At 41.3% G+C, this 27868-nt stretch overlaps 1 protein-coding gene across 2 annotated transcripts; it reads left to right on the forward strand.

Moving 5' to 3' along the window:
* Positions 1-26282, forward strand: YY1 (YY1 transcription factor). 2 transcript variants are annotated; one of them, XM_086612818.1, is made up of 6 exons: positions 1-937; positions 10683-10845; positions 20261-20321; positions 22807-22965; positions 23422-23492; positions 24093-24268. In XM_086612818.1, exons 1-6 carry the CDS (start codon positions 241-243, stop codon positions 24229-24231), a joined length of 1290 nt encoding a protein of 429 aa, XP_086468944.1. In that variant the 5' UTR covers positions 1-240; the 3' UTR covers positions 24232-24268. The 2 variants fall into 2 exon arrangements, with proteins under 2 accessions (XP_086468944.1, XP_086468945.1); XM_086612819.1 differs by lacking the exon at positions 23422-23492 and having other exon boundaries at positions 24093-26282.
* Positions 26283-27868: the final 1586 nt, after the last annotated feature.

Here is a 27868-nt window from a genome sequence, read left to right on the forward strand (position 1 = left end):
CCTCCCAGGGCTGGGGTCTGTCTCGGCGGCCGCGGCGGAAGTCTCGCGAGGGAGCGTAGCCGGGATTTGGCGGTTGGCTGCCTCCCTCTCGCTGGCTGTGAGGAGCTGGTGTTTGTGTGGAAGGGGGAGGAGGAGGAGAAGGAGGGGAAGCGAGAGGAGCCCGAGCCCCACCATCCGCCGAGGGGAGCGGACCGGAGCCCCCTCGCCGCCCGCGGAGCTCTCTCCCCCCCTCGCCCCGCCATGGCCTCGGGAGACACCCTGTACATCGCTACGGACGGCTCGGAGATGCCGGCCGAGATCGTGGAGCTGCACGAGATCGAGGTGGAGACCATCCCAGTGGAGACCATCGAGACCACCGTGGTGGGCGGCGAGGAGGACGAGGAAGAGGAGGACGAGGACGAGTGCTGCGAGGAGTGCGGCCCGCACCACCCGCCCCATCACTACCACCACCACCAGCCCATGATCGCGCTGCAGCCGCTGGTCTCGGACGGGGACCCTAGTGGGGCGGGCGGCGGCGCGGCCGGCGGCGGCGGCGGACAGCTCCATCTGCACCACCACCACCAAGAGGTGATCCTGGTGCAGACCCGCGAGGAGGTGGTAGGGGGAGACGACTCGGACGGACTGCGGGCCGACGACGCCTTCGAGGACCAGATCCTCATCCCGGTGCCGGCCCCCGCCGGGGAGGACGAGTACATCGAGCAGACCCTGGTCACCGTGGCCGCCGCCGGCAGCAAGAGCGGAGGCGGCGGCTCCTCCTCGGCCGGCGGCGGAGGCCGCGTTAAGAAGGGCGGCAGCGGCAAGAAGAGCAGCAAGAAGAGTTACCTGAGCGGGGGAGGCGGCGGCGGGGCCGAGGGCGGCGGCGGCAGGAAATGGGAGCAGAAGCAGGTGCAGATCAAGACCCTGGAGGGGGAGTTCTCGGTCACCATGTGGGCCTCGGGTAAGTGCGCGCCGGACCCCTCCCTCCCCGGGCCCCAGGCCCCGCTGGCGGCTGCCCGGTTCGCTTCGGACAGTTTTGTTTTGAAGGGAGGCCATGTTTTGATGTGTGTGATGGGCGCCGCCATGTTCATCGCCAGGGCAAGTATGGCGGCTCCCCGAAAAGATGGCGGGGTCTGCGCTGCTGCCGCCGCTGCTCCTGCCCGGCTCCGGCGGGGGAAGGAAAGATGGCGGCGGCCGCCAAGATGGCGGCGGCGGAGGGGGTTGCGAGAGGGAGGGAGGCAGCGCGCCGCTGGCTCCAGGACTAGGCCGCAATGGCGTAGTTTCTGCAGCAGGGGGAGGCGGGGTGTGCGGGCGGGCACAGGGTGCGGGGCGAACCCAGCCTCCTCGCTTCTCCCCCCGTCCCCGCCCCGCCGCTCCCGCCGCCGCTCCCCGCCGCTCGTTCCACGCCTGCCCCTCGCCCTTCCCTCCCCCCGGCCGCCGCCCCCCGCGCCCTCTGGCCTCCTTTCTCCCCCGTTTCCCGGCCCGCCTCCCCCTCCCTTGCCCGGCCGCCGCTGCCTTGCCGGCTCCCCGCCTGCCGCTCTTCTCCCCCCCGCCCTGCGCTGCCGCCGCCGCCGCGCACCCGCGGCCCCATTGGGCCGCATTTTAATGTCGAACGCGGGCGGCAGCCCCGGATGAGGCGTGTGCTCCGGGCCGTGACCGTTATGTGGAGGGTGCGGGGGGAGAACCAACCGCCCGCCCCAGCGCGGCCTGCCCCGCCGGCTCTTCCCCGGCCCGGGAACGGCCGTCTCCCCGAAATACCGTTTCACCGCTCGCCCGGTGGGGGTGGGCCTGCCGGCCGCCCGGCACCGGCCCGCCGGGCCGCTGCGGTAGCCAGGCGGGGTGTGGGTGGGGCCTCCCCGCCCGAAGGCAGCGGTGCCGGCGAGGGGGAAGCACCTCTTCGCCCCCGCGGGGGCTGCCCGCGCCTCTCGCCGGCTTCGGAGGGGGCGGCCGCAAACAACCGGCCCTTCAGAAAGCCCCGTGTCGGGAGCCGGGGTCTGACAGCCGGGAGGGGCGGCTCCGCGCTCCGGAGGCAGGCCGCCGTCCCGGGCAGCTGCGGGGAGGAAGGGAGCGATCTCGGAGACCGTTCAGCTTTTCCTTGGCTGGGTCTAAGCTTTAGCTGTGCTTTTTTAACAGGCGCAGAGAGTCCGTGTTGTGCGAGGCTTGTGTGTGTTTGTGGAGGAGTTGCGTTTTTGGTGAGAGTGTCTTAGAGGGAATAAAATGTTGTGAAGGTGTGTAGCGTGTGCAGGGCTTGGCATAAACCTGGCTGCGCCTGCCCTTCTTCCCGCTTCTTCTATCTTCCACGATTTTCTGATCCTTTTCATGATCCTTTCATATTGGGAGGAGGTGGGGGAAGACTCTCTTTAGTCAGCAGAAAAGTGTTACTTGTGGCACATTGGGCTTTTTGGGTTTTTTGTTTGTTTGTTTATTTTACAAAAAAGTAAAAGTTCTATGCTAAAGTTATGTAAGTGTGAAGAAAAGCGGCCAAATAGTATTGGTCCATGTAATGTTTAAATTGGTGTGTCATGTTTGAATAGTAGGTTGGTAATATATTTTGCATATCATAATTTTTGTGGGTTTTTTTTAATTTTTAAAGAGCCTAGAAGATAGAGATACTGTAAGCTTCTTATGTAGTCTAAAATGTTTGCTGCCTGTGATGTTAGTGAATGACCAGTAGTTGTTAGAAAAGGCAGTGTTGAAGGAGAAGTGTGTTTGATGGCTGAATTCAGTTGTCTAAAAAGATGGAAAGAATGGCGATTCTGATTTCTCCTTTCTTTTTAAATATAGGGGGTTGCTTAGCAAGTTTGACAGGGTGTATGACACCTCTGGTATATAGTCGATTGACAGCCCAGTGAGTCTGATCAAAGTTCCCTGCTTCTTGGTGAACAGAAAAGAACTTTCATTCAAAAGTTTCCCAAATAACTGTTCGGTAGAATGGGGTTCTGTATGCTTCGGTGTGTCATTTTCCAGAATCTGAATTAAATCCTCTTGCTGTTTTCTTAGAATTGACTATCCAATAAAGAAAAAAGATAATAGAAATTAATATATTCTTCTGGTTTGTGGAAGCTACCTAAGATACACAAGCAGATATATGACTCATGAGCTGGCAGGATCCAGGACCTCACTGAGATCAACTGACAATTTCTAGCATGCATTTGCACTCTGCAATTCTAAGTGCCTGACGGGATTTTTGCTTAGAGCTTCTGCATGCTGATTATTACTTGACTGAAGTGAAGCATGTGTATAATCAATACACTTGATTCTCTTCCTGCGTGCACACCTTTTACACCAGGGTAACCCTATTGATTTCAGTGGTTTTGTTCTTTATAAGCATGACCATCAAAGCTCAGTGGGGAATGATAGCCACTTGTAATTTACTGGAGATTGAATTGCGTTGCTACATTCAACTCAATTATATCCATGATGCAGATTACCCATTCTAACTTGACTTCTAATGCCAGAACAGCCCCCCTAAAAGCAAAATCACAAAATACATAGGTGAAAGAAATGTATCAGAGTTTGACCTCCCCTCCCTGCCTGCACGTGTGCATACCCACACATGCACCTCTCGGCTTCAAACAGCCTTTGGTAATAACCCGCTCAGTTAAGAGTGCTGTGAAGTTTTACTGAGCTGATTGGACGGACTTTTGTGCCTCTCACACGGCATATTGAATGTTACAGAAGTGGCCTGAAGTGGTTAAATGCTAAGGCTTCATTGTCTTTTCTGAAATTTTAGATGGGGAACGGTTGGCAGAGAAATTCCAAAAGAAGCAAAACTGGAGGGAGGTGGGGTGGACACAGACAGAACTGCTGGCTTGCAAAAGGGTAGTTTTACTAAAGTTTCCCTGCAGAATCAGGCATACTTTATTTTGAACAAAGATAGTAGTTTTGCCTCTGTATTTTGACATAATTAAAGACTTGCTTGCACACTGATGTAATTGACTGCTTGGTTTAAATGCTTAGCAAAAAGTTTGTCAAAAGATGAATAGTAAATAAGGCCATGCATCAAGATAAAACAATGAGCCCTATATTGCTGTTCCTGAGTATTTGAATTGGGAACAAGGGCACTTTGCTCACCACAGTGTGGGACGACAATGTGAATTAATTACTTGCTACTGTTTTCTAGTGCTGCTATATTAGCTTGTGCACGGGTGGTACCAAATTTAGCCAATCATAAATCTTTGTCCATAAATGAGTATAACGTGTCTGGTAGCACCTCTTGAAATATGTAGAAATAACCCATGAAATATATAGCAATGCGATTAAAGGGGATTTCTTCATCCTTGTCTTGTTATGTGGCTCCTTAGAAGTTGCAGTACTGTTGTTGGCAACGGTTTAGACTTACCATAGCTTCTCTTATCACCTTGGTATCTATGGTGATATCAAACTTGTGACCCATGATTACTTTAATTAAAGTGTTTAGTTTGAAACAGGAATGCTTTGTTCTAGTTCAGATTAGCTTTCCAGATCTTCAGAATGGAATTATTTGTCTTTCTTCACGTGTGAAAATAGGAACTGAACAAAGGTGTTCTATTTTCTGAAAGGGTTGAAGAGGTGGATATGGTGGATACTTTAATCATGTTCCTGTAGTATGTTTTCTCTATGCTGTCTAATACTTATCCTCGTTATTGTCATTGGTGTATCCTGTAATGGTTTTAGAAAATTGTGTATAGTTAATGGGGCTCTCCAAGTGAGACATTCCAATTCGTGCTAGAAAAATTGTTTTTATGAAGTGGAATTTACTTGTCCCTTTGCTAGATTCAACTTGAATCATCTTCTTTAGTGACTGTTTCCAGGTTGAGTATATAATAGGGATGGGGGAGGGGAAAGATCATTAGAAATCACTTTGTCAGATTGTGCTTGCAAAACCGATTCTTAGATGCAGGGGCATTTGGGAAGGTGGTGCTGAAGTGCTGGCTCCCCAAATGCTGGAATTTCAAGCATCTGGGGCTTAATTTTGAGGGGGAAACTGTATTAATGTAACTACGTCTGCTTCTAGGTAATGACTCTTGTCGACAAAGTTTTTAAACCTGAAATAGGTGTTGGCTTAAATTATTATTGTCAGCACAGACAGTCTGCAAGCTTAGGGCTGAAATAGCACAACTAAACTAAACATTGCCCACAGATATTAAACTGCTCAAGTATCCTATTCCTAGATGGGAAAGACAAAGATGCAGAAGTTACATGTATGGTTTGGAAATGATTATTTATAATCCAGGAACCCTATCCTGTGGACCCATATTGAGAAACTCAGGGGGTTCATGTTGGGTTTCTAGAACGTTCTTTAAAACACCTTAAAATTTTTTTTCGTGTCTTGAAAAAAGAGAAGGATTTTCATTTGATTTTATCAGGTTGCAGGTGTGAGAAAAACAATCATCTACTGTCTGACTAGTTGTTTTACATAGTATAAATGATAGACAAGTCATTTAGTTCAGTTGTAGGCCTCTATCAAGGATGGCCAAAATTCTTTGTGATGACAGATAGGTAATTAGCTGCTTATATGAAAGTTTTTCATAGTGGAGGCAGAAAATGATTGTCTGGTTCCTTTAAAATATTAAGATGATAATCTCTTTCTGACTCTGATTCAGACAATGGTATAGGTTTTTGGTATCTGTAAGTATTGAGCCTGCCCTGACATTTTTGCCAGTGAACCTTAGAGGATAAGCTAGATATTTTCTTGCTGCTCTTTTAAAGGTCTTCTCAGTTTTGAAAGTGAAATATGTGAATGTGCGTCGTCACTTAAAGTATCTCAATTAAGTTGCCTCTTAGCCCACCTTTGAATTAGAATCATCTGCCTTGCTATTGGATCCCTTCCTGAGAGGTCCATGTCACTTGCATGCTGATGATTCAGTAGGTCATAATGTTTCGGCACAGTGTCTCACAAATGCTGAAGTCAGATGATGACTATTGATACACGCAGTGGTTTTGTCAGTTCATGTCTGGGTGATGTGAAATAAGAGATGGGTGACATGAGGAAAGAAGAACCTGTTCTCCATCTGTGTGTGAGGCATGTCAGCGGGAGAGTAACCTGGCAGCTGATTAGGTTAAAAAATGACACACTGTGCAAAATGAAATTTCAAATTCAGAAGTGCCTGCTAAATAACTGTATAATTTAACAAGCTAATTATGATTCTTTGCTTCCAAACATGACCAATGAACTAATTCGCCTGAGGAGGCTGCAATGTGGCAGCAATAACCAAGCTGTTACCACAGTGCCTTGGTGCTGCACAGTTGCTGAATACATCCTTTATCATGTAATTACATTTCAGCTGTTGCTAAAAGCAAATGTATTTAGCCATGTGATCATAAAAAGAAATTTTAAGCTTAAATGCTGTTCAAACTTTTAGTTGGTAAGCAGAGTGTTTTTTAACTTGGTACCTTGAGGAGGAAGCTGTTTAGGACATACTCAAACAAATTTTCACGTTCATTGTCCTTCCATCTGCACTTCTCTCATGCCCTGTATTTAGGCAATGCACATCTTGAACTGGATTCACTTCTGCAATTCAAAGCAAGTATGTTAAACTTTTTTTTTACTAAGATAAGTGAAAGTTCATCATTTCAGCCAGCCGTATCTTCTGACTACCACTTAAAACATATTTCTACTGGTGAAATAACCACAAGTTTTAAGAGTACCAAGCCTGAGTACCAACTGAAGTAGGAAGAAGCCAGATTACAGGGACAAAACTAGTAACTGCAGAATCCATGCAACAGATCAATGACAAAATATGATAGAATCTGTTTCCCAAGACTTTATTGATCACCTTTGCTCTTATTACCACACTTCTTCCATCTCTTGCAGCCCTTTTGTTGCACAGAAAATCCATGCAATAACTCAGAATCCTGTTATTTCATGTGTATCTAGAGTAGTAGCTAGCTCCAGCTGATGTTTCTGGAACTCCTCAGTTTTATAAGATGACGCCCTTAGCTCTCAACCCAAGAAGCCTTGTCAGCATTTCTGCCACAGTTATTCTTGATTTTAGCCATCATACTCCACTTCTAGGTCCCTAATTCTCTGAGCCATCCTCCTCAGAGGACACTGAACGTGAAAATTTGTGTGAGTATGTCCTAAACAGGTACATAGAATGACCCGATTTAAACCAAGTATCTATCTTAATGTAATTGGGCAAGAAGGATGGTGGGGATATCTGTGGTGTCTCTAACAAATTAGTATTTTCATAGATTCATAGATTTCTAGGTTGGAAAAGACCTTAGAGATCATCGAGTCCAACTGTCCCTAATCCCCATTAAACCATATCGCTAAGTAGATCATCCACCCTATTCTTAAACACATCCAGGGATGGGGACTCAACCACCCATTTTACAGCTTTTTAAGATAGATGAATATTAGACATAGCTGTTGAAGCGTTTCGTAGTGCATATGAAACGCTTTTTGTGGAGATAAAGTGATTAATTAGTTGACATGCATTCGGATCTTCAATATATTTCAGAAGACAGGACTAAAACGATGTTCCGAGTTCCTTACAGAAAGCTGCATTGGATCTATGAGAATAGCGCTAAAATACACGCTTAAGCAGAATGCCTTATATTTGAATCTGCTGTACTCTCCAAGTGGTTTTAAAGGAAAAAAACAAAGCAGTATATAGCAGATAATTTCCTTTTCCTGACTGGCTCTATGGCTCTGTCTGTATTTAACTTGTATGGGTGGTATCCAGATTAGCTTGACATGGGCATAAACTGCATGGAGTTACTATGGCTTGTTTGCACTGTACTTCTCCAGAGGTCACTAGAATTTCGGGGTTGTGTCTCTCCGTTTTGCTTTGCTTTGGATGCAGTGTGTTCGATTCTCTGATGCTTTGCGAGAGGAAAAGGGGGAAATAATTTGGATGTAGTGGGCACTTGAAGGCAGAAACCATCAAGCAGTCAACTTCCCTGTTTGCAGTGAGAATATTGGTTAACTTGTCAGCCTGAGTGAATGTCTGTTTGGACTTTAGCCTCCAAACTTTGAGCTGCCTAGTCCGGGTTGGTAGGGCATCACAAACTTAGGATAAATTTGTGCGTAGAGGACATTGGTAAAGTTCTTCCAAAGAAGCATGTGGGTTGTTTTGTGTGCTGTTTTTGTTTTATTTTCCCAAAGAGTTGTTAGTGTCGTAGGATGATCTGTAACTAGGGTGATCTGGATACTAAAGAGCTATTAAAGTCTGCTGCTACTTTTCAAAAATATTTGACTTTTGGTGTGAACCAGGTCTTCTGTTTTGAAGGGTGTTAGCCTGACATAACACTTCAGTGTAAATATTATGTATGTTATTGTTTTAGTCTGTTTTGGGTTAAATTGGTCTTTAAAACTGCAGGTGTGTGCTGCTGTAGAGATACATTTTTTTCTGGTGTAGGAAATGTTGATTGTTTTTTTATTTTCACATAACCATCAATATTGAGGGATACTTTCTCTTATTTTCTACTGTATCAAAGCAATATGTTCATAGTTTTTCATGTTTTACTCCAATAGCCTGTGGAATTGATTTCTGTTGGTGGGCTTTTGGGAAGGCACTGAAGGTCGACTTCTCTTTCAGTTTGGCCTTCAAACAGCAAGAAAGCATTGTGGAATAGCGAGCCTTTACACTAGGGAAGGAAAGAAGATCTTACGGAATGTATACAAAATTTCCCTGTTGACTCATGCATCTGATCGGAGGCAGGAAATGAAGACTTGTTTCTGTTATGAATGTCATCAGTCAAACTGGAAGTTCTGGGTAGCTGTTGAAATGGCCATGTTGAAGGCAGCTGATCTCATTTTAGCCTGCAGCATGGAGAAGGTGTTGCTTTTAGCTTTCCCGAAGTTTTGTGCTCTTCTGAGCTTCATAATGTCTTTTCTGTCAGTGTAAGCATTGCTAAATATCTTTTCTCAAGCTGCTATTTGGAAGAACAAATTTTGCCAAATTGGAGATTTATTGACTTGAATTTGTAATTCCTGCAGGTGCTGTGAAACTTTACATATAATCCTTGCTTAAGGTGAATTCAATTGCTTTCTTTAAAGCACTGGTAAAGATTGAAAGGTAGTGTGGTGAATGGAAAATTAGATTAGAATAAAAAAAATTGCCCAGAAAGTCATTTTTATAGTTTATTCTGAGTGTAATGCTGCAGATAGTATTTTCTTATTAACACTCCTGTCTTTGCAGTGTTGGAGTCTATTTTCCTCTTTCACTGTGGAACATATACATGAACTGCTATTTGATCTGGTAGATCAGATTAAACCCCAAACTAGCAGTAACATTTCTAGAAATAGCTCAGTGGCAAACATTAAAAGCAGGCATTACAAATTGAATAGAAATTTGTCCTTAGAATATTTCTTTTATTTGCATATGTCTTGTCCTCTCTTTCCTAACCTAAGTTACTGAATGAGGAATAATGTCATTTCCTGTGCTTCTCTTTGAGGGGGAGGGGAGAGAGAAACATGTTGCCTCATTTGTTTTCTGCCTTATGTTTTCCTTTTTTTTCTCCTTTAAATTGATGAAATACTATTTCTGTCCTACCACCTTGTATTTTCATTCCTTAAATGCTGCCTGTAAAATAAAACTTCCTGTTATTTTTATAAATACTTTAACTTTGCAAGCCCTCTGTGTATAAAGTGATTTGCAGAATCTGCTACCCATACACAGGGTGGAAAAAGTAGTGCAGTGGCAAGTTTATTAACATTTAGCTAAATAGTTACAGCCATATATGCATCTGTTGTCCTAGGTGTATTTGAGGGTGGAAACAGGATTGGTGCTGGTGTGAACACTGCACTGAGGAACATAGGTGGATGTTTCTTTTCTCTGTGGTGGTGTTTTGGTTTTTTTTTGTGTCTCTCTGGTTTCTGTTATAAAATAGCAAGAGGAGAGAGAAGACATTGTGTCTTGGCATATTCTAAGGTCTGCATGTGAGTAGGCAGCAACAGCAGGTCTTCCACCTGGTTTCACTGCAGTCCTTGAGCACAAATCCATAGGAAGAGCTCTAGGACAGATAAAATAGCATTATCTTAACTGTTGTGCAGATCAAAGCTCTGAATGATCGCTGTCTGCTATTACATAGTAGAGTGGAAAAGAGCTTAGGCTGGCCTCTGCCGTGGAAAGAAGAAGCTCTTTTGGGACGGAGACGTGCTGTTTAGTTTTTTGCTTTCTTTCATACCTGTCTACAAGTGTTGAAAAAACTTCATGTTATGGGCAGGTGCCGAAGCCCACTAGTAGTTATTTTTAGATTTCTTGTCACTCTGTAGCACGTCTGTTCAAGGTCAAGGAAGTCTGAAGACTCTGAAATAAAGATCAGTAGTCCTAACATTTTAGGGTAAGTATCTGCCACTCCTCTGATAGGCTTAGTGAGTTACTGACTGCTGTTGAGATCCAAAATGGGTATGGTGGAGGTTAGTCTTGAAGAGGTTAAGCGAGCTAAATATTTAGGCATTGTTTCAGGAAGAGTGCATTATCTTTTAAATGCAGCCAGTGTTCATAGGATTGTTCCACTTAGGTCCTTATTTGTTTGTGTTTAAGTAGATATGTGACTCCTGCTTTTTTTTGCTCACCCACTGTGTTCTTTCTATGTTCTTTGTGCTGTAACCGTATGAATGTCTTTGCTTTTTACAATTAGCGTGGAAGTCTGGAAGTGCAGTGTATTCTTCTAAGCATGCAGCAATAGTGAATTTGTATTGAGATGCAGCCTAGTAACTTACATGCTTTTTTGATCTTTAGTATGTATTAAATTCAGTGTTTTGTGTATTTCAGATGATAAAAAAGATATTGACCATGAAACAGTGGTGGAAGAACAGATCATTGGAGAGAATTCTCCTCCAGATTACTCAGAGTACATGACAGGGAAGAAACTTCCTCCTGGTGGAATACCTGGCATTGACCTCTCAGACCCCAAACAACTGGCTGAATTTGCTAGGTAAGTAGGAGGAAAGGATCTTTAAACTAAAATGGTTTTCTTTTCATTAGTGTGATTATGAAACTGTTAGGCAAAATAAATGGTAGATTTAGTATGGCTTATTGTTCCATTTAATCATCTTCTGAAACAAGGGACTTAATTCAGAACAGAGTAGTTGATACTGTGTTAAAATAACTGGGTTTTATATTCAGCAGTGACTTCTTCAGTGAGTTCTGATCTTTAGTTCTTGTTGGGTAAGACAGGACCTAACTACATTGATAGACTGCGTCTTTGACATGACAGAATGTCTCTTTCATGTGGGTAGTCTTAGATTCGTCGGCACAAAAGGATCCAGAAAGTGAAATGGTACGTTCAGGTTGTTCAGAACAAGAAAGCCAGACTACAATATTTAGTTCGTAAAGCCACATACTGTTCTTTTTCACCTGCTTCTTACTTCTTAAGCTCTAGGTCTTAAGCTTCTTTTTAATGTAGTCAGGCATCTTGCGCTTTCAAGTGCCAGTGATAATTGGGGTTTCACAATTGGTAACTACTGCTTGGATTTTCCTCTTAATGAATCAGAATTGTCGCTCGTTTTACATAACAACACATTGACCTGAGTTGGGAGGTGACTTTCGCTTTCAAACAGGTGGACTGACGGCAGCTCTGTTCCTCGGGGGAATACGGAAAGTGTCATGTGTCTCTTCCCGCCCCCGTCCCTCTGCAGAGCCGCTGGCTCTGGTACCGAGTGCTCAGGGCAGGCGGTGGCCACCAGAGGGCAACCGTGAGGCCATCAGAGAGGTCCGCTTTGGCACCTGCCAGCTGGGACGTTAGGGTCGCCTTTGCAGAGTTCACTTTGTCCGCTTGTTTGTGTGCATGTGCTTGTAATTACCAAAGGCATACTCCTCCGCTCAGTGCACGGGCAGCGTTAATGCTGGTGTCTCCAAATATTTGAGCACCACTGGTAGCTTCCTGCAGCTGCTATAATCGTTTTTTCCCCATGTTGAAAGCAAAACGTATTTATGAAGCGTAACTCATTTTCATTTTGTTACCAGCTGGCTGTTCTTCAGAGCAATGGTGCAAAATTCTGACACTAAGAGCAGGTGGATGATCAGATGTTGTTACTCTTACTTCCTGGGTCAGCTAGTAGAGGGAGAAGTAAACCTTTTTTTTTTATTTTATTTATTTTACCACTGGTGTTTTCAGCCAGTTGCTAGATGGTGGGGACTGTTCAGACAAGTTCTGGTCTGGCTTCTTGGTTAGGTGGGTCTTCGTGTCCAGGGTGTGCCTCTGCTCTTGTTTTACCTCTTTGATCTTGCTGCTTTTTCAAGCATTTCCTGTTACTCTTCAATGTGTTTGTACCGGACGATTGCCAGTACAACCTTATCCCACAGTTATTTTCAGTAAAGCCATTGAACTATGGATTTTGAAGGCTCCTAGGAAGATAGTTTTGCAGGGCTTGCTTCCTGCTTCAGGCTGTCTGATCTGGAAATGTATCAAAACACATCGTGAACAACTGAAAACAGAATTTTATGTAAAGTGGTAGGTGGTTCTAGCTATTGATAATGTTACTTGTTTTGCTATTGTTGATTGAAATGATTGTTTTCCTCTGAGACCTGCTGAAAGGTTAATAGAATTTTTTGTGCAAGCAAATGTTTAAGTGATACTCTTGAGTGTACATAGCATTCTGATTCTAAAATGTTACATATTTCTGCTCATCGTGTACTTAGAATGGTATTCTCAGTTACTTTTAAATATGCTGAAATCTTCAGTTCTCTTAAACATTTAAGTACCGAATAGCTATCTTCTGTTAAGAAGTTTAAATAGTTTCTCATAGGGTATTCTCCATGCAAATACTGAATATTTTTCTCCAGATTGGTTTGAATTCTTGAAATGGTTCCCAGGATTTGGGCTTCTTGAAATGACCAGATTGCTTCTATCATATCTGTCTGCAAATTTCTTAATATCGTAAAATGTACTGCATCTTCAGGTATTTAGTTTCCTGTTGAGAAAATAGTGGCAACTGACAGTAATTTAAAATTACCACTTCTTTTATTTTAATTCATGGTGGAATGTTCTAAGAAGCTCTAGAGCTAGAATTTGTAGCAGATGATGGAAAGATTGAGTTCTGTGTGTGCAGTCTCTTTTCTGTTAATACATTTCTGTACAGCAGATAAAATATAATCCACTTCAGTCATAAGACAAATATAGTGGTAGAGTAAGCAATCTGGGGGGACATCACCTTTAGCAATATCCCCAAGTTGCCCAAAACCTATGAATAATTGTTCTGGTAGCTTAAGAATATACATGTATTAGAATTTGAATAGTGCTTGTTAAGGTCTTGGTCCTTTTGCAGTGAAGCATGTTGAAGGGACTCCTTTTAGCTAATAACATGAATTCAAGCACGGATATCTACAGACCTATTTTTATACTGATAATTGTCTTGTTGATCTAGGTTGCTGTGTGCAGTATCACTAGAAACCTTGCATGGCTAACTGGAAGAAAAAACTGGGTTTACATCTACTGGAATTGGGTTTGGGTGTCCTAAGAATACAATGGTTCATGCTAAAAGAATGTGTTTACTGTAAAGTTTCAAGCATTGCTGGTTGCTTTACAATTCAGAATTTGAAATTCTCAGTAGCTGTGTTCTGAAAACTTGAGCAGCATGTCAAGTTGAAACTGTTACTTTTAGACTTATTAAGTAGCTTCACGTGCTTCAAGTAAGGTTTTGAATAACAAATTTGTATTTTGGTGACTTGAAAAAGAATTGTGCACAGTCCAAATAGAAGGAAGCATAAACTGGCTAATAAAATTGTATGTTAAGTGTGTTTTGTGCAGTTGAGAGCAAGTTATTTTGTGTTGCTTTCCTGTTTTCATTAAGGTAATTGGAAGAATTTCACTATACATTTGTAGAAGTTAGCCTCTCAAAACCAGGCTGGATTCACTGTTTATATAACCATGTAGCTCATTTTGATTAGGATTAATTGACTGGGACATTTGCATCAATTCTTAGAAACAGAGTTTTGAGGTTAAATTTAAATGGGCAAAGCTTGAATTCTAGTGGTAACAAATTTCAGGCAAGGTTCTGGGGAGTTCTGATCATGGTTTGGTCAGTGAGAAGTAAGGCAGGGGTGGACTTGAAGTCCTCTGTAGCTCTGCAGCCTTTAAATAAAATAAATAAAAATTTAGAACGATAGTTAATTCAGCATCTGCAATGGACACCACTGGTGCTCAGCAGCTTGGTGGCACTGGCAGAGTTAGCAGCTACACTGTCCCTTGTGGTACAGTTGTCTTCTGCAGCTTTTTTTAGTGCATTTGTCATTGAGTCATGTAGCAGGAATCCGGATCCTTTAACTGGAACTATTATAGTAATTCCTGGAAAGGCTTTTATACATTCTAAAACTATTGAAAAAGCTGTGAATAAACAAGCTGTGTCAGAACATTAAGATGTGTTCAGTAAAGCATAGATGAATGACCATAAATTATACATTGTTGGGCAATTTATTGCCTTTTACAAATTATTTCCTTCTATTGTGGGACTTGTGCATTTTCTCTAGTATGCTTTAAAAATGCAATAAAAAAGAAAAAAAATGGATTTCTCTTAGGCAATCATATCAGAATGTGAAATGTTAGTTTGAGCATATCAGAATGCTTAGAAAGAAATAAAACCTAATAAATTAGCATGTTCCCATTTGATACTTTTGACAAGGATACTGGAAATCCCTTTAAGTGAAATAAAATCTTTCATTCAAGTCTAAATTGATTACAAGTAATTCTGTAGTTAGCGGTGAAGAAGTCATAACTTATTGGTAATAAAAGCTTGGGGAAGTAGCAGATGTGTCTCTTAGTTGGTGCATTTGGCAAATTCCCTTAAACAAAGCCATTAAAAAGGATATCCCTTATTTCCCCTCTCTCTCTGTTTTACCCTCCAGACAGATACATGACTGAACTGGCTAAAGACAGCAGAATACAGCCATCAGTAAAACTAAGAAATAAGAGGGGAATATGCTATAGCTGAGAAATGGGCACAGTAATGGGTCCTAGTGGTAAAAACTTTACTTTTCATGGCTTTATCGTTTGCTCTTAGTACCTTTCTGAAGGAAAGCCTTTGTAAGGACTGCTCTTCCTTTCTATCCACTTTCCAAAACAGATAGAACACAAAGGAGAGGAAATGGCATTAGAGTTTGAAATCTGACCCCCTCCTTAAAAGTGACGAAGCATTGTGGTCGCCTAGATTTATGACTTAGGCCTCTTTATAAGGTGTACGCTTTTGTACTGGTTTTGTTCTTGTTAGAGAAGCTTAAAGGGCAGTAAACTAACAATTGCTTCACCCAAAGTGGCGTTGTGAGGAGGGGAGATCTCTTGCTCGGTATCACACTGCAAAGGTCACTCTCTCTGCTTACACATATGATACTCCTCATAACTGGAACAAAACTAGTAATTATTTTTGGCAGAATCTTGAGTTAAAGAGAACTTTTCTTTTTATGACGTTTTCCTATCTGTGACCGAAGCGTGGTAAGACACTGGCTGTGGGCTCTTTGGTTGTAGATAAATTCCTAGGACACCTTGTGCCACTCCTCTTTTGTCTATTTATCTAAAAGCCAGTCTAGCCAGTTTCAGGAGTTCTTTGGTACAAAGACATGTACCAAAGAACTTAGGGCCATGACACTGATGTTATTTCTGCCTTAGCAGGGCAGTGCAAGGGGAATGGCAGAGTGAGGGAACAGATCAGAAGTGGCAGTGACACTTAGGGGTGCGGTCATCAGCACAGGTGAATATCACTGCTGATCATCAGAGACCTCTGGGATGTGTCAAAGGAGTTGCCCAAGAGAGAGTAATGTTGTTAGGTTAGATTTATGTATAGAGGGAGAAGAAAGGATGTGAGAACACCAGTTTTAATAGGGACAAAAAAGGGAGATGACAGAACAAGGGGGGAAATTGTATACTGTTGATGTTTTTAACTTATGAATTTCCTTTATTCCTAGCCTCAACACTCTTTCTGTGGCTAACTTTTAAAATTTTATCTATCTACAAGATAATAGGTTGTGGAGATTGACAGAGGTTGGGATGGGGATTGGTTCTGTCCAGGTACAGGCCTTTCAGTTCAACTGAGGAGATGAAAGGAGGTAGTTGGCTGTTACTTTCTGATATTGCACAGTGATGGAGTTGCTTGCTTTATTTTGAGGAACTGATTGGTTTAATACATGTGATTTGACTTAGTCTTCTTTATGTAAGGATAAGAGTGTGCTTTTATGGAGCTCAATCTGTGAAGCTTTTGGGTTGCACACCTTCTGGCTCCCTTTGCTGTCCCCCATTCCCTCCCTCCATCCCCCCAGTACAAGTTAACAGACTTAGCCTTTAATCACAGTGTCCCAGCGCATTGATCCAAAAGGTACATTTGCTAGCTTTTTGCAGTTAGCTAGTCTGCAGTTGCTACTACTAGGCATGGCCCGTATAAACTCTCTGCAGAAGTGAAAATTCTGGTCTTGACATCTAAAATGACTTTCTGCAAAGGCAGCCATTTCAAAAGTTCCACCCAGGTATTAATGTGTCTATGTGTAGATGTTTTAAATAGTGATATGTGTTAGAGTTCTGTTTTTGATTAATATTTCAGGCTAAGAAAACTTGGACGGAGCTGGTAGAGATGCTCTACTGGGTGGGAGCCAAAAGTCTAACCACCAGCAAGAGCTACCTGCAACAGTGTAATTAAGATCAACAGCCCAGGTTCTAATCTGGTCTCCCTTTTGCAGAAAGTTAATTTTAAAGTAAGACCAAAATCTTTTTTCTAATACATTTCAGTAAGTCTTTAAATTCTTCTTTGAGTGATTGTCCATATGGATTCCATAGTGTTGTGAGCAAGACGATGCTTTTGACAAAATGATCTGTGCCGGTGGTGTGCGTGCCCTCATGCCTTTAATCCAAGCGTATGAAAAGCCCAGCAGCTTCTTGCTTCATGTGGCACTGATGTATAAGCTGGACACTGTTTGCTGTCTCCTCCTGTTGAAGAGTCTGCTTCTGATTGAATAGCTTGGTTGCCTGTGAACCCTCTGCTTATACACAGTCTTGTTTAAACTGAAGTTGCCCACTTACCATAGTTCCAGGAGAAATGAAAAGATTTAAAATCTGATCTTTTATTAGCTAAACTTTGTTGTCATTTTATAGTCAATAGGGACTAAATGTTTTTACGTTCAAGTACACTGCTGGGCTGATACTCCTCATTTTGGGAACAAAGGTTGAAAATTAAAAAGTCAGCTTGTTCCAGAATGGACACTCATAATGTTACATGCCTGCTTGGGCACTGAACTGAAAAATTTAAGATGTGTGTTGAAGCTCTGGTCCGTCCCATGTCTGACCATCCAGTTCAGCTGCAGTTTGTTCTTAAGGCTTCCTGACTACACTGATCTAGAAGCTTCCTGACTACACTGGCCAGAATATTTTCCCTCTCAGTCTACTTCAGCAGCCTGTTACAGATGGCACTGCAGCGTTTCTTTCTCAAATATTAACTTAACATCAGAGGCAAGACACAAGAGTTACAAATACGATTTGACACGATGATCAGTGTTATCTTACGCCAAGTGTAAAAAAACGCAGGCACTGCCCACTAAAGCTATCTACCACATCTCTTGTTGGTGATTGCTGTCTAGTCCCTCCCTTTGTAGCTGGTCAATTAACACTTCAGAACAACAGCAGTTTTAACCATTCTCAAGATGTCAGAACACAGATGTTGTGCCTGGGATTTTTTGGCTTTGTTTTTTGGGGCTGGGAGAATGACTCAGCCGGCATTTAACAAGTTGATAGAGTTAGAAGTAAAGGAGGTGTTTTTGGCACCAGCTTTGTCCCCTAAGGGTGTTTGTTCTCTAATAGCATTAAACCTTGGCACTATGTTCTCTCATGTCCTGTCTTGTCAAAGCATTCTGTGTGTCCATTTTGGCATAACAGACTCTCATTTCTCTGCTTTTTCATTTTGTAAACATCATAGAGACATAATAAGGAGAATCCCATTCAAAAGGGTAATTAAAAGCTTTCTGTAGGGGTGCTGTAAGGAAGTTTTTGTATCTGTGTTTTTCTCTAGCCTCAGTACCTGTGGTACTATCAGTCTAGAACCTCATGGAGAGTGTAGTCAGTCAGTTAATCACTTGTTTGTATTTAGGTATTTAATACTTTACACAGCCTCTTTGAGTAAACACAGCACAATCATTCTGTATTTCAATTGAATTATGTAAGCTAAATCTAATTAATAGAGTTGTCTAAGTTGATCTGTAATCTTGGAAAAAGAAAAGTTATCAGGAAGACAAAGATAATTAAGAAGCTGGTCTACAGGAACAAGTGTAGTTTGCTGCGTTCAGGATGTTTCTGCCTTTAAATTTATGAAGTGTTTAGGTATGCTGCTGGCAATGGTGCAGGAGGAGCTTTGTCAACACAAATACCTCATACACGTCTCTAGGAGCTGTTAGTATCTGTAAATAAGAGTATTGTTGGATAGGATACTCTACAGCTTCCATGTTTTTGTCACATCTGTATTTTTAATCCTGCAGGAGACTGCAGTGTTCTGCAGTTAGCACTATGTATACTCAGTGTAATCTGGAGATGCAGAGAGCATCTCATCAGTTTGCAGATGTTGAGAGCAGCCCTGAGGAGAAGGACTTGGGAGTGCTGGTGGATGAGAAGCTCAACATGAGCTGGCAACATGTGCTTGCAGCTCGGAAAGCCAACCATATCCTGGGTTGCATCCAAAGAAGGGTGGCCAGCAGGTCAAGGGAAGTGATTCTGCCTCTCTACTCAGCTCTCATGAGACCTCACCTGGAATACTGTATTCAGCTCTGGAGTCCCCAGCACAAGAAGGACATGGAGCTGCTGGAGTGAGTCCAGAGGAGGGCCACGAAGATGATCCAAGGGCTGGAACATCTCTGCTGTGAAGATAGGCTGAGAGAGTTGGGGTTGTTCAGTCTGGAGAAGGCTCTGGGGAGACCTTCTAGCAGCCTTCCAGTACTTAAAGGGGGCCTACAGGAAAGCTGGAGAGGGAATTTTTACCAGGGCATGTAGTGATAGGACGAGGGGCAATGACTTTAAACTGAAAGAGAGGAGATCTTGATTATATCTAAGGAAGAAATTCTTCACTCAGAGGGTGGTGAGGTACTGGAACAGGTTGCCCAGAGAAGTTGTGTCTGCCCCATCCCTGGAAGTGTTCAAGGCCAGGTTGGATGAGGCCTTGGGCAACGTGGTGTACTGGAGGTGTCCCTGCCCATGGCAGGGGGCTTGGAACTAGATGATCTTTGAGGTCACTTCCAACTCAAACCATTCTATGATTCTATGAATGTGACAGTACCAGAAAAGACTGGACTCTGCGCGCAAAGGAGTCAATACCTGTGTGGTTGTATTGGAGAGATTTTAGCTTATTTTCGCTGCAGCTCTTGGGAGTTGTTTTGAACATTTAAAGTTGCTGTTTAGCCAGTCTCAGATCAATTATTAAAAATGTGTGAAAAAAATATGTGTATGCACTACTTGGAAATCTCTTCCCCCAGCCTTGTTCTTCCATATCTGTTTCCAGGAACTGAACTCATGGGGTTTAAATCTGTCTAGCATAGCAACAGACGCCTCTCCTTCTTAGTGTTAAGAATAGTGATTCTGATAATTCTAATTCTTTTGTTAAATTCAAGCCACTCTTATCTGTTTAATTGAGACTAGAGAGTACACCAGAAAACCTTTCATTTAACTTACAGATATGATATGTAGCTACCTTGCCATACAGAACTAGCTTGTATTACAAGGAAAAATGGTTCAGGAACTTACGTAAACAGATGAGCTCCCCTTGTACAGCAAGGTTTTGGAACACTCAAAATCTCAATATTTACCTAAGTGAATCTCCAGCTGTGTGAGTTGCATCTGTTTACACCTACCTGCCTCCACCATAAGGTGGAGATGAGCCATTTCTTTTGGATTTTTTTGAAGCACTACAGGCTTGAGAAATGAAGATAGATAAAAGGGCAGTGCTCTTCCCAGGAAAAGTGTCCACATAGCTGACTCTTCTCTGATATTCAGACAGGTGGTTGTTATAGCAGGGATATTCTAACCTTGTTGTCTACAGCGAGTCTTACTGTATTTGAAACATGTAACACATGTAAGGAGCAGTTTGCTGGGCTCCTTGTGTAGTCAATGGAGACTAGTGGTGCCCATAAAGTAGCGGTGAAGATCCCTATCAGCAACCAAGAGTAAGTAGATGACTGCTAAATGTCTTGTTCTGTATTTGAGAGGTCCTTCTGGAAAAGCTGAACTTTCCAAATGCCAAATTATACTGTTGATATTATGAAGGTATTTAAAATATTAAACTGAGTACTGCTGATGCATGTAATACTGTCGAATAAAAGTGCACATTATGTAGGCAGTTACGGGAGAAGAGCTGTCTACTAATGTTTTTCTACTATTTTTTTTTATCTTTAAGAATGAAACCAAGAAAAATTAAAGAAGATGATGCTCCACGAACGATAGCTTGTCCTCACAAAGTAAGTGAAGTGCTTCAGCTTCTGAGTAGTTACTAATTTGTAGATGAGAATTTTGTATTGATGTTTTCTCTTGAGAGTGAGTAACTAAAATATCTCACTGTTAATAGACTACACTCAGTTAACTGTATTTTAGTTACCATTCTTTAGAGACTTCCTTAAAAACCTTTCACTGAATAATATATTATTCCCATTCCTTGTTTTAAGGTTAGTGCATCCCTAATCTTCTGGTAACCATGATGCACAGTCCCTAACATGCTGGTTTTACTGTTGTGATTTCCTGCCACCCAAGAATACATACTTGAAAGAATATTCTGAAAGCTGTTCAAAGTACGTTCCTAAGATCTATATATCCTCTGCTTGGAAACTATGACAGATTGGCAGTCTAGACCAGGAATCAGCAATTTATGGTGCAGATGCTAAAGTCAGCATTATTGGAAGACTTTGAATTACATTCCACAGAGCTGGAAAGTGCATCATCTTGAGAGAGAGAGGCATCATGGAGATATGATTCTGATCCACTGGTAGCAGGGAAGCCTCTGTCTTGAATAAATGTTGCCAGTCACTTAGATTGGTAGCACCTAGCTTTACTGCATTATCCAGCTGTTGTAGAGCTTCTGTTAGCTGACTCAGTCTGTGATGAAAAAAGACAAATACAATCTTGCTGACTTCTGGTCTAGATAAGTATTAGCCTAAACAAATAATCAGGACAGATAGCTAATAGTTAGGGAGCATGAATAGAAAGCTTCTTTTTGACAGCCATAGTCTAAGGAGTTTGCTGGAGTCCTCTTTGTGCTTATATTGATTTCCAGTTCTTCACATTCTACAATTGTTATGTTTTTATTGTAGTACAGTATGTGGAGATACAGGAACAGTTACTCCTTACAATACCGAGGAATGCTGCCTTCATTTCTTTGATTTACTTTTTCATAGCCTCAACTTCATCTGAACAGGGGGAAAAAAAGAATATTCTATCCTTCCCTTTTCTCTCTTCTAGTGTTTCTAGGCTTTGTGCATTTATGACTTCAGTTTAAAAAAGAAAAATATTGTAGAAGGTATAACTGCTCCTCTCAGAGGCAGGCAGGGGCTTTGAAATAAATGCAAAAAAAGGTGATGGTATGTTTATTTTGGTGCTGCTTTGCCTCACCCGGTTCTGTTACGTGCAATAATGGTAGCACAACACTTTTTAAATTAGCCAGAGAAATTCTAGTGCCTCGAGAGAAAACTGTTCGTGAAAGTGGCGCTCATCCCTTTTTTAAGAAGTAAGGCCTATTTAAACGTGGGTATTACTTTTGAAAAATGTAATTTCCAAAGAGGAATCCTGTGGAACTTAAGATTAGCAATTGAATGTTCCTTTAGATTCTGTTGTCAGATTTTATGCCTCATAACACAGTAATGTTGGTGGACTAGTTTTATATAAGTTTAAACAACATCACTTGGAATACAGATAGAATTTACAGTTGTTAATAGGATTCTATGAAGGATGTTGAACCTTGAGGAGGATATTTATAAATCATAGGATAGATGTCTGTTGACTGTCATTAAAAGGTGGGGGGGAAAAAAAAAGGTATAGAAAGATCAGGTAAAGAGAGCCCCAGGTTGCTGCTGGCTTAAGTGTACTCTGGAATCAAAAGTAGTGTTCCTGTGTCAATGCAGCATGGACCCCAAATTTAAGACTTCTGACGCTGTACTTGAGTTCATGTGAGTATGAGCTTTTAGGTTGAGTTGGCACTAACTCAGAGATTCTCCTGACTTAATCAGTTGCCCGGCATCTCTTTGTAGGTTTAAACTGTAGAAGCGGTGGCAGTCACTTTATAGCTCAAGGTGTTAGAGATCAGTCCGCTGCTGCCAGTTTGGACAGGGTAGTTTCCGTAAGCTGTTAACGTGCTGGAAACCCTCTTGCTCCATTCCTTCTCAGGAATGAGAAGGACCAAGAAGGAAGAGGACAAAATGTTGGGAAATGGAGTAGCGCACATATGGTACTAGAGAATAATCTGTAGTATATTAGAGACTATATCGTTGTCATACTACTATGTTGTAGTACTGTAGTACTCAAAAGATAGCACATTGAGGAATATGCCACAGGTATCCATGAACTATCATTCTGGGGTTTGTTTCCCTGAAACTGTAAGTGCTTTTGTTTGGTTTATTCATTTGCTTCTATCAGAGCTGCATCTTCTCCATGAGACTGTCCTATTATTCATTTAACTGCACATGGTTTGTTATACGAAGTGAGTAGAGGGTGGGTTTTGGGTGGTTTTTTTTTGTTTTGTTTGGAATCACAGGGTGTTTTTGTCAGCTTCTCAAATGATTAGTTTTCTTGGTATTTGCTTTTTAAAAATATATGTAAGGGATGTCCTTTTCAGGGCCAACTTTTAAGAAAGTGTTCAGGATATAAAAGCATTTTAAATGCCTGTACTGTAGCACATATAACCTTCTTTATCAAGACTAGCTTATTTACTAACTGAGTTTCACTGTTCTTTTTAAGGGCTGCACAAAGATGTTCAGGGACAACTCTGCCATGAGGAAGCATCTTCACACTCATGGCCCTCGTGTACACGTATGTGCAGAATGTGGCAAGGCCTTTGTGGAGAGCTCAAAACTAAAGCGACATCAGCTAGTTCATACTGGAGAGAAACCCTTTCAGGTATTGTTAACCTCCAGGCATAAATACCACAGTTTATTTGTTAAATGTGTGTAACTGTAGCCTAGCTTCCATATGACTTCGGGGATACTATGTTTTTTCTAAAATCAGACGAGACTGAGTGATCACCTTAAAAATTGAAAGTCCCCTTAAGCTAATTAGACTATTGTTTAACTATTTCCCTGGGCTTTTGTTAGAAATTTGCAAACTGTATGTTCATGGGAGATGCCTTCCAAAATACAATGTGAAGTTACCCACTTCAAAAACGGAGTCTGCAGTTACTACTGAGTGAGGAAAATGTCTGTTTCTCCTCATCATCTTTTCAGCTTAGCACTTGCAGACAGCTGAGACTTGGGGCTGTTGCTCACTTGACTCATGATAGTAATTTTCAGTAGCTGGTATTAATCAGTTTTCAGCAAAACGATGGTAGTCACTGAATCTCTTTCCGTTCATATCAAGTCACATGAGCTTCTGCCACCAGAGGTCCCCTGCCTGCTTCCTATGATACTCCTTATAAATCTTCTTTTCAGGTATTCATAGTTTTGAGCCTATCTGTGTTCTCCAGTACGTGTTTAAGATATGTATTTTTGTTGATTTTTGTTTTTCTTAAATAAATTATTTCAGAAACTTGATTTACAGTCCTCAGGCATTCACTTAGATGTGTATGCTGGATCTGCTGTGTGGTAAATATAAGTATTTGCTGCTAAGCATGCTTCCCTTTGTATTCCAAGCCTATCTTAAAAGTAAAGCTGGTAAAACAAGTAGATCTTTCCAAATTATTACTGAAAGGCTGAAATTCTGATGTGAAACATTTCTGTTTTCTAGTACAGCATAGCAAAATACTGTTTCAGATGCGTAGATGATGTTCTCAGTTGAAAGCATTTGCTTGCAGGCTGGGAGTTATTTCCCTCTTTGAAGACAGTTATATTATTGTGGTAAAACAACCTGAAGTATTCATTTTATTTTTTTAATGCGGTTTACGGGTGATGCCCACAGCTTCACCTATAATTATCTTCAGCGTCTGGCTTCATGTTTGTGCAGTCTAGTGATTTAAAGAATATTGTTCTAATCAGTGATTGAAATGAGTACTATTTTGTTGGCTAACGGAGTATGTCTTTTCCTTCCAACAGTGTACGTTTGAAGGATGTGGAAAGCGTTTTTCACTGGACTTCAATTTACGCACACATGTGCGAATTCATACTGGCGACAGGCCCTATGTTTGCCCATTTGACGGCTGCAATAAGAAGTTTGCGCAATCAACTAACCTGAAATCTCACATCTTAACACACGCTAAGGCCAAAAACAACCAGTGAGAGTTGGAGGAGAAAGTTCTTGAACTCACAAAGCATCTTACAGGAGTATGAATTGGAAATAAATACGCCTCCTCTTTGTATATTGTTTCTAGGAAAGAATTTTAAAAAAAGAACCCTACAAACCTAAAGGACATGTTTTGATAAGTAGTAAATAAAAAGCAAAAAACCCCACAAAAAAAACTTTAAGGTGACGTTGCTAAGATGCTCTACCTTGCTCTGTAATCCCGTTTCAAGAACACGGTGTTTTGTAAAGTATGGCCCCAGCCGAAGGGGTCAGTTCATGAACTTGCATCAAAAAAGACAATTCTTTATACAACAGTGCTAAAATTGGACTTCTTTTCACATTCTTATAAATATGAAGCTCACCTGTTGCTTACAATTTTTTTAATTTTGTATTTTCCAAGTGTGCATATTGTACACTTTTTGGGGATATGCGTGGTAATGCTATGTGTGATTTCTCTGGAGGTTGATAACTTTGCTTGCGGTAGATTTTCTTTAAAAGAATGGGCAGTTACATGCATACTTCAAAAGTATTTTCCTGTAAAGAAAAAAGTTATATAGGTTTTGTTTGCTATCTTAATTTTGGTTGTATTCTTTGATGTTAACACATTTTGTATAATTGTATCGTATAGCTGTAATGAAATCATGTAGTATCAAATATTAGATGTGATTTAATAGTGTTAATCAATTTAAACCCATTTTAGTCACTTTTTTTGGAGAAATACTGCCAGATGCTGATGTTCAGTGTAATTTCTTTGCCTGTTCAGTTACAGAAAGTGGTGCTCAGTTGTAGAATGTATTGTACAGGCACTGACCGTTAATTAACACCTGATAATATGTACATCCCATGTAAGAGAAAGGGCAACAATAAAACAGTGGTCCTAAAGAAAGAATATGGCAGAAAATGATCTGTAAGCACAGTCTGTTTTCTTTTGTTGTCCAGAGCAGTCCTAGTTCCTCTTGACCTCCCAGAAACTGGAAGCTAAATAAACTCAAGTTTCCTTTACTTTACATTCAATTACAATGATTTGTGATGAAATTACGTAATGCCACATCAGTTGGTATACCGAAACAGAATTGGTGACTGTAATTTTGGTTTTGAGTGACCTAGACTTCCATTAACTGGAATGATGGATTTGGAGACTTGGCAGTGTAGAGGGGAGTTTTCAGTGTGCCTGGACAGCAGCTAGGTAAAAGTGCAGTAAATAGGTAAATGAGCACCTTTGTTTAGTCAAGCTCCAGCATCTTGGAGGTTTAAATGCAATAACAGTAGAAAGTGGGGGAACGGTAGGGCTTGAGTGGCTGTACCAGAAAAAAAGAAAATTGTCTTTTTCTTTTGGCTAACTTGTTTGAGTATAATGATGAAAATTCTTGGAACCTTGTTGGACACCTTTTACTTCAAAACAGGAACTCGGAGTTCTCAGAGAACTTGATGGAGTTTTGATGGTCTAACTAACAGTGGCTACTACTCCTTTGTTCAAGTGTTCAAAGTAAATTTTCAGATGCTATAGTAAAATGTGACAGATTAATAAACATAAGAATATGCACAGAAATGCATAAGTATTATTTTTCAGAGGGATGTGACATAATGTATTGTAGTAAAAACTGTTGGTAATCTTTTTCTGAATTCTGTTCGTACAAAGTTCACAACATTTTTCATGGTTAATACTGTAAAACTTGTTTTTGAGTCCAGTTTTGGTGATAAAAGAAAAAACATTGGCAGTAACGAAACTACACTTAAGACCAAGGGAATTTTCATCCGTACATAAGTTAATCTGAACATTGCAGCTCTAGTCTGAGGTTGTTAGGGGTAGAAAGAAAGATGGGACATTTAATTGTAAAGTACACATTGGAATTTTGGCAGTGTTTGGTTTTTTTTTTTTTGTATAAGCAGTTCTTGAACAGGACAATATACTGAAACTTGTATAGTTATAGTTAAATTAAATTCTGTATACAGTTGAATTAGTGTCTGTTCTTTTTGGAAGGAAATAAAATCAGTTCAGTCTAGTTCTGATCGACCTTACATTTTTTTCTTAAACAGTATATATGATGGTGTTAGGATTGTGCAGAAGTTTGCTTTCCTGTGTCATAAAGTGGTATTTGTTTTATTGAATTGCAAGGTAAAGAGATTACTTGATGGTGTCAGTACTTCATCCTTGAACATACTTTGAGACTAAATTATTTATGTTAAATACTGATTTGAGGATTAAATGGGAATTGAAACTTGTATTGCCCCTAGTTACATTGCATCTGATTAAGAAGAGGGGTTGGAAAAATGTTCACATAGGCCTCAAATCAGTAGGATTCAATACACTCCAAAGTAGCAACACTTAGTAGCATGAAAGAGCTTGCTTTGTAACTAGTTAATTGCGTATTGGGTATGAATAAATACTTGCATTGAGCAGCTTCTGTAAGTTATTTAAGCTTTTAAGATGTAATTGGCACATGTCATTCTTAAAACATCATGCTTAGTTGATTCCAGAGTTTTCCTTATGGATTTTCAGTGAAGAAATTACAGACTTTGAGAACAGAGTTGACTTTGAAACCACCATTGCCAGCCTACTACCATCGACATGTTCCTGCATTGTACCACCAATTTGTGAGCAAGTTCAGGTAAGAAGAGGAGAGTCTGAGGGGTGGGGGAAATACAGCCAGTGATTTTAAAGCTGGCCAAAGATGTAAGTGCTTACTCATCGCGCCTGTTCTGCTGCTTGTTTGATGGTCTCTTGCATATTGCCTTATCTGGTTCTCCTGCTGTTGAAGTGGAAGGAGGCAAATTCCGTAGCTGTGTATCTTTTGGACTCAGACCGTTTTGGTCAAACTGGCTATAGACTTTTCCAGCTATGTGTATTTGTGGTCTGCTAGTAGCAGTAGGTCCTGCTTTAAGTACAGGACAAACTGAACTTAAAGTAGCTATTACTTCTGGAGATGTTTTTTTCTTGAAAAGGATGTAGGAGGAGCCGAGGTACGGATTTGAAACACTAAGTGAAAAAATTCTTAGTGAAATGGAACCGAGAACTCCTTCCTCTCTGCCAGGACCTAAGCTGAATTTGCACTGGATTTTAGTTACCTTCTTTTTTGAAGAAGTTCCTTGTTGAATTGAGGTGGTGCAATCCAACACTTTTTTCCCCATAGTGGTCACAAATTGTCAATCAACAGAGGCAAATACTAAATAATTCTAGCAACATAGTTTGTCAGCAGTAATAACGGTTTTAAAGGCAGATGGAGATCCTTTTCCTCTGCTAATTCCACAGTAAGTAAAAACCAAAAGAAGCAATAGTTAACAGAAACAGCAAAATTATTGAGGCTTTGAAGTGTTTGAAGAAAGCTAATCCCTTCAAAGTGCTAGATGAAGAGGAATAGCAGTGGCAATAAAAGGTGTTTCCACGTGATAATGTGGTGCCTTACTGCTTTGAAGAAATGGAGAAAAATTGGTATTTTTGTCAGGGCTGCTAGGCACATCAGCCTGGGAAGTCTGAGTCAAGTGGTAGCCGTTTCTGGCATTGATTGATCCAGTTGTTCTATAATGATGATACTGGAATAGTAAGTTTTTCATCTGTACAGCTCCTTTCTTAAGTCTGTGTTACAGTGGC

This window comes from Tauraco erythrolophus, chromosome 6 (assembly GCF_009769465.1).
Source record: "Tauraco erythrolophus isolate bTauEry1 chromosome 6, bTauEry1.pri, whole genome shotgun sequence".
Lineage (NCBI taxonomy): Eukaryota > Metazoa > Chordata > Aves > Musophagiformes > Musophagidae > Tauraco > Tauraco erythrolophus.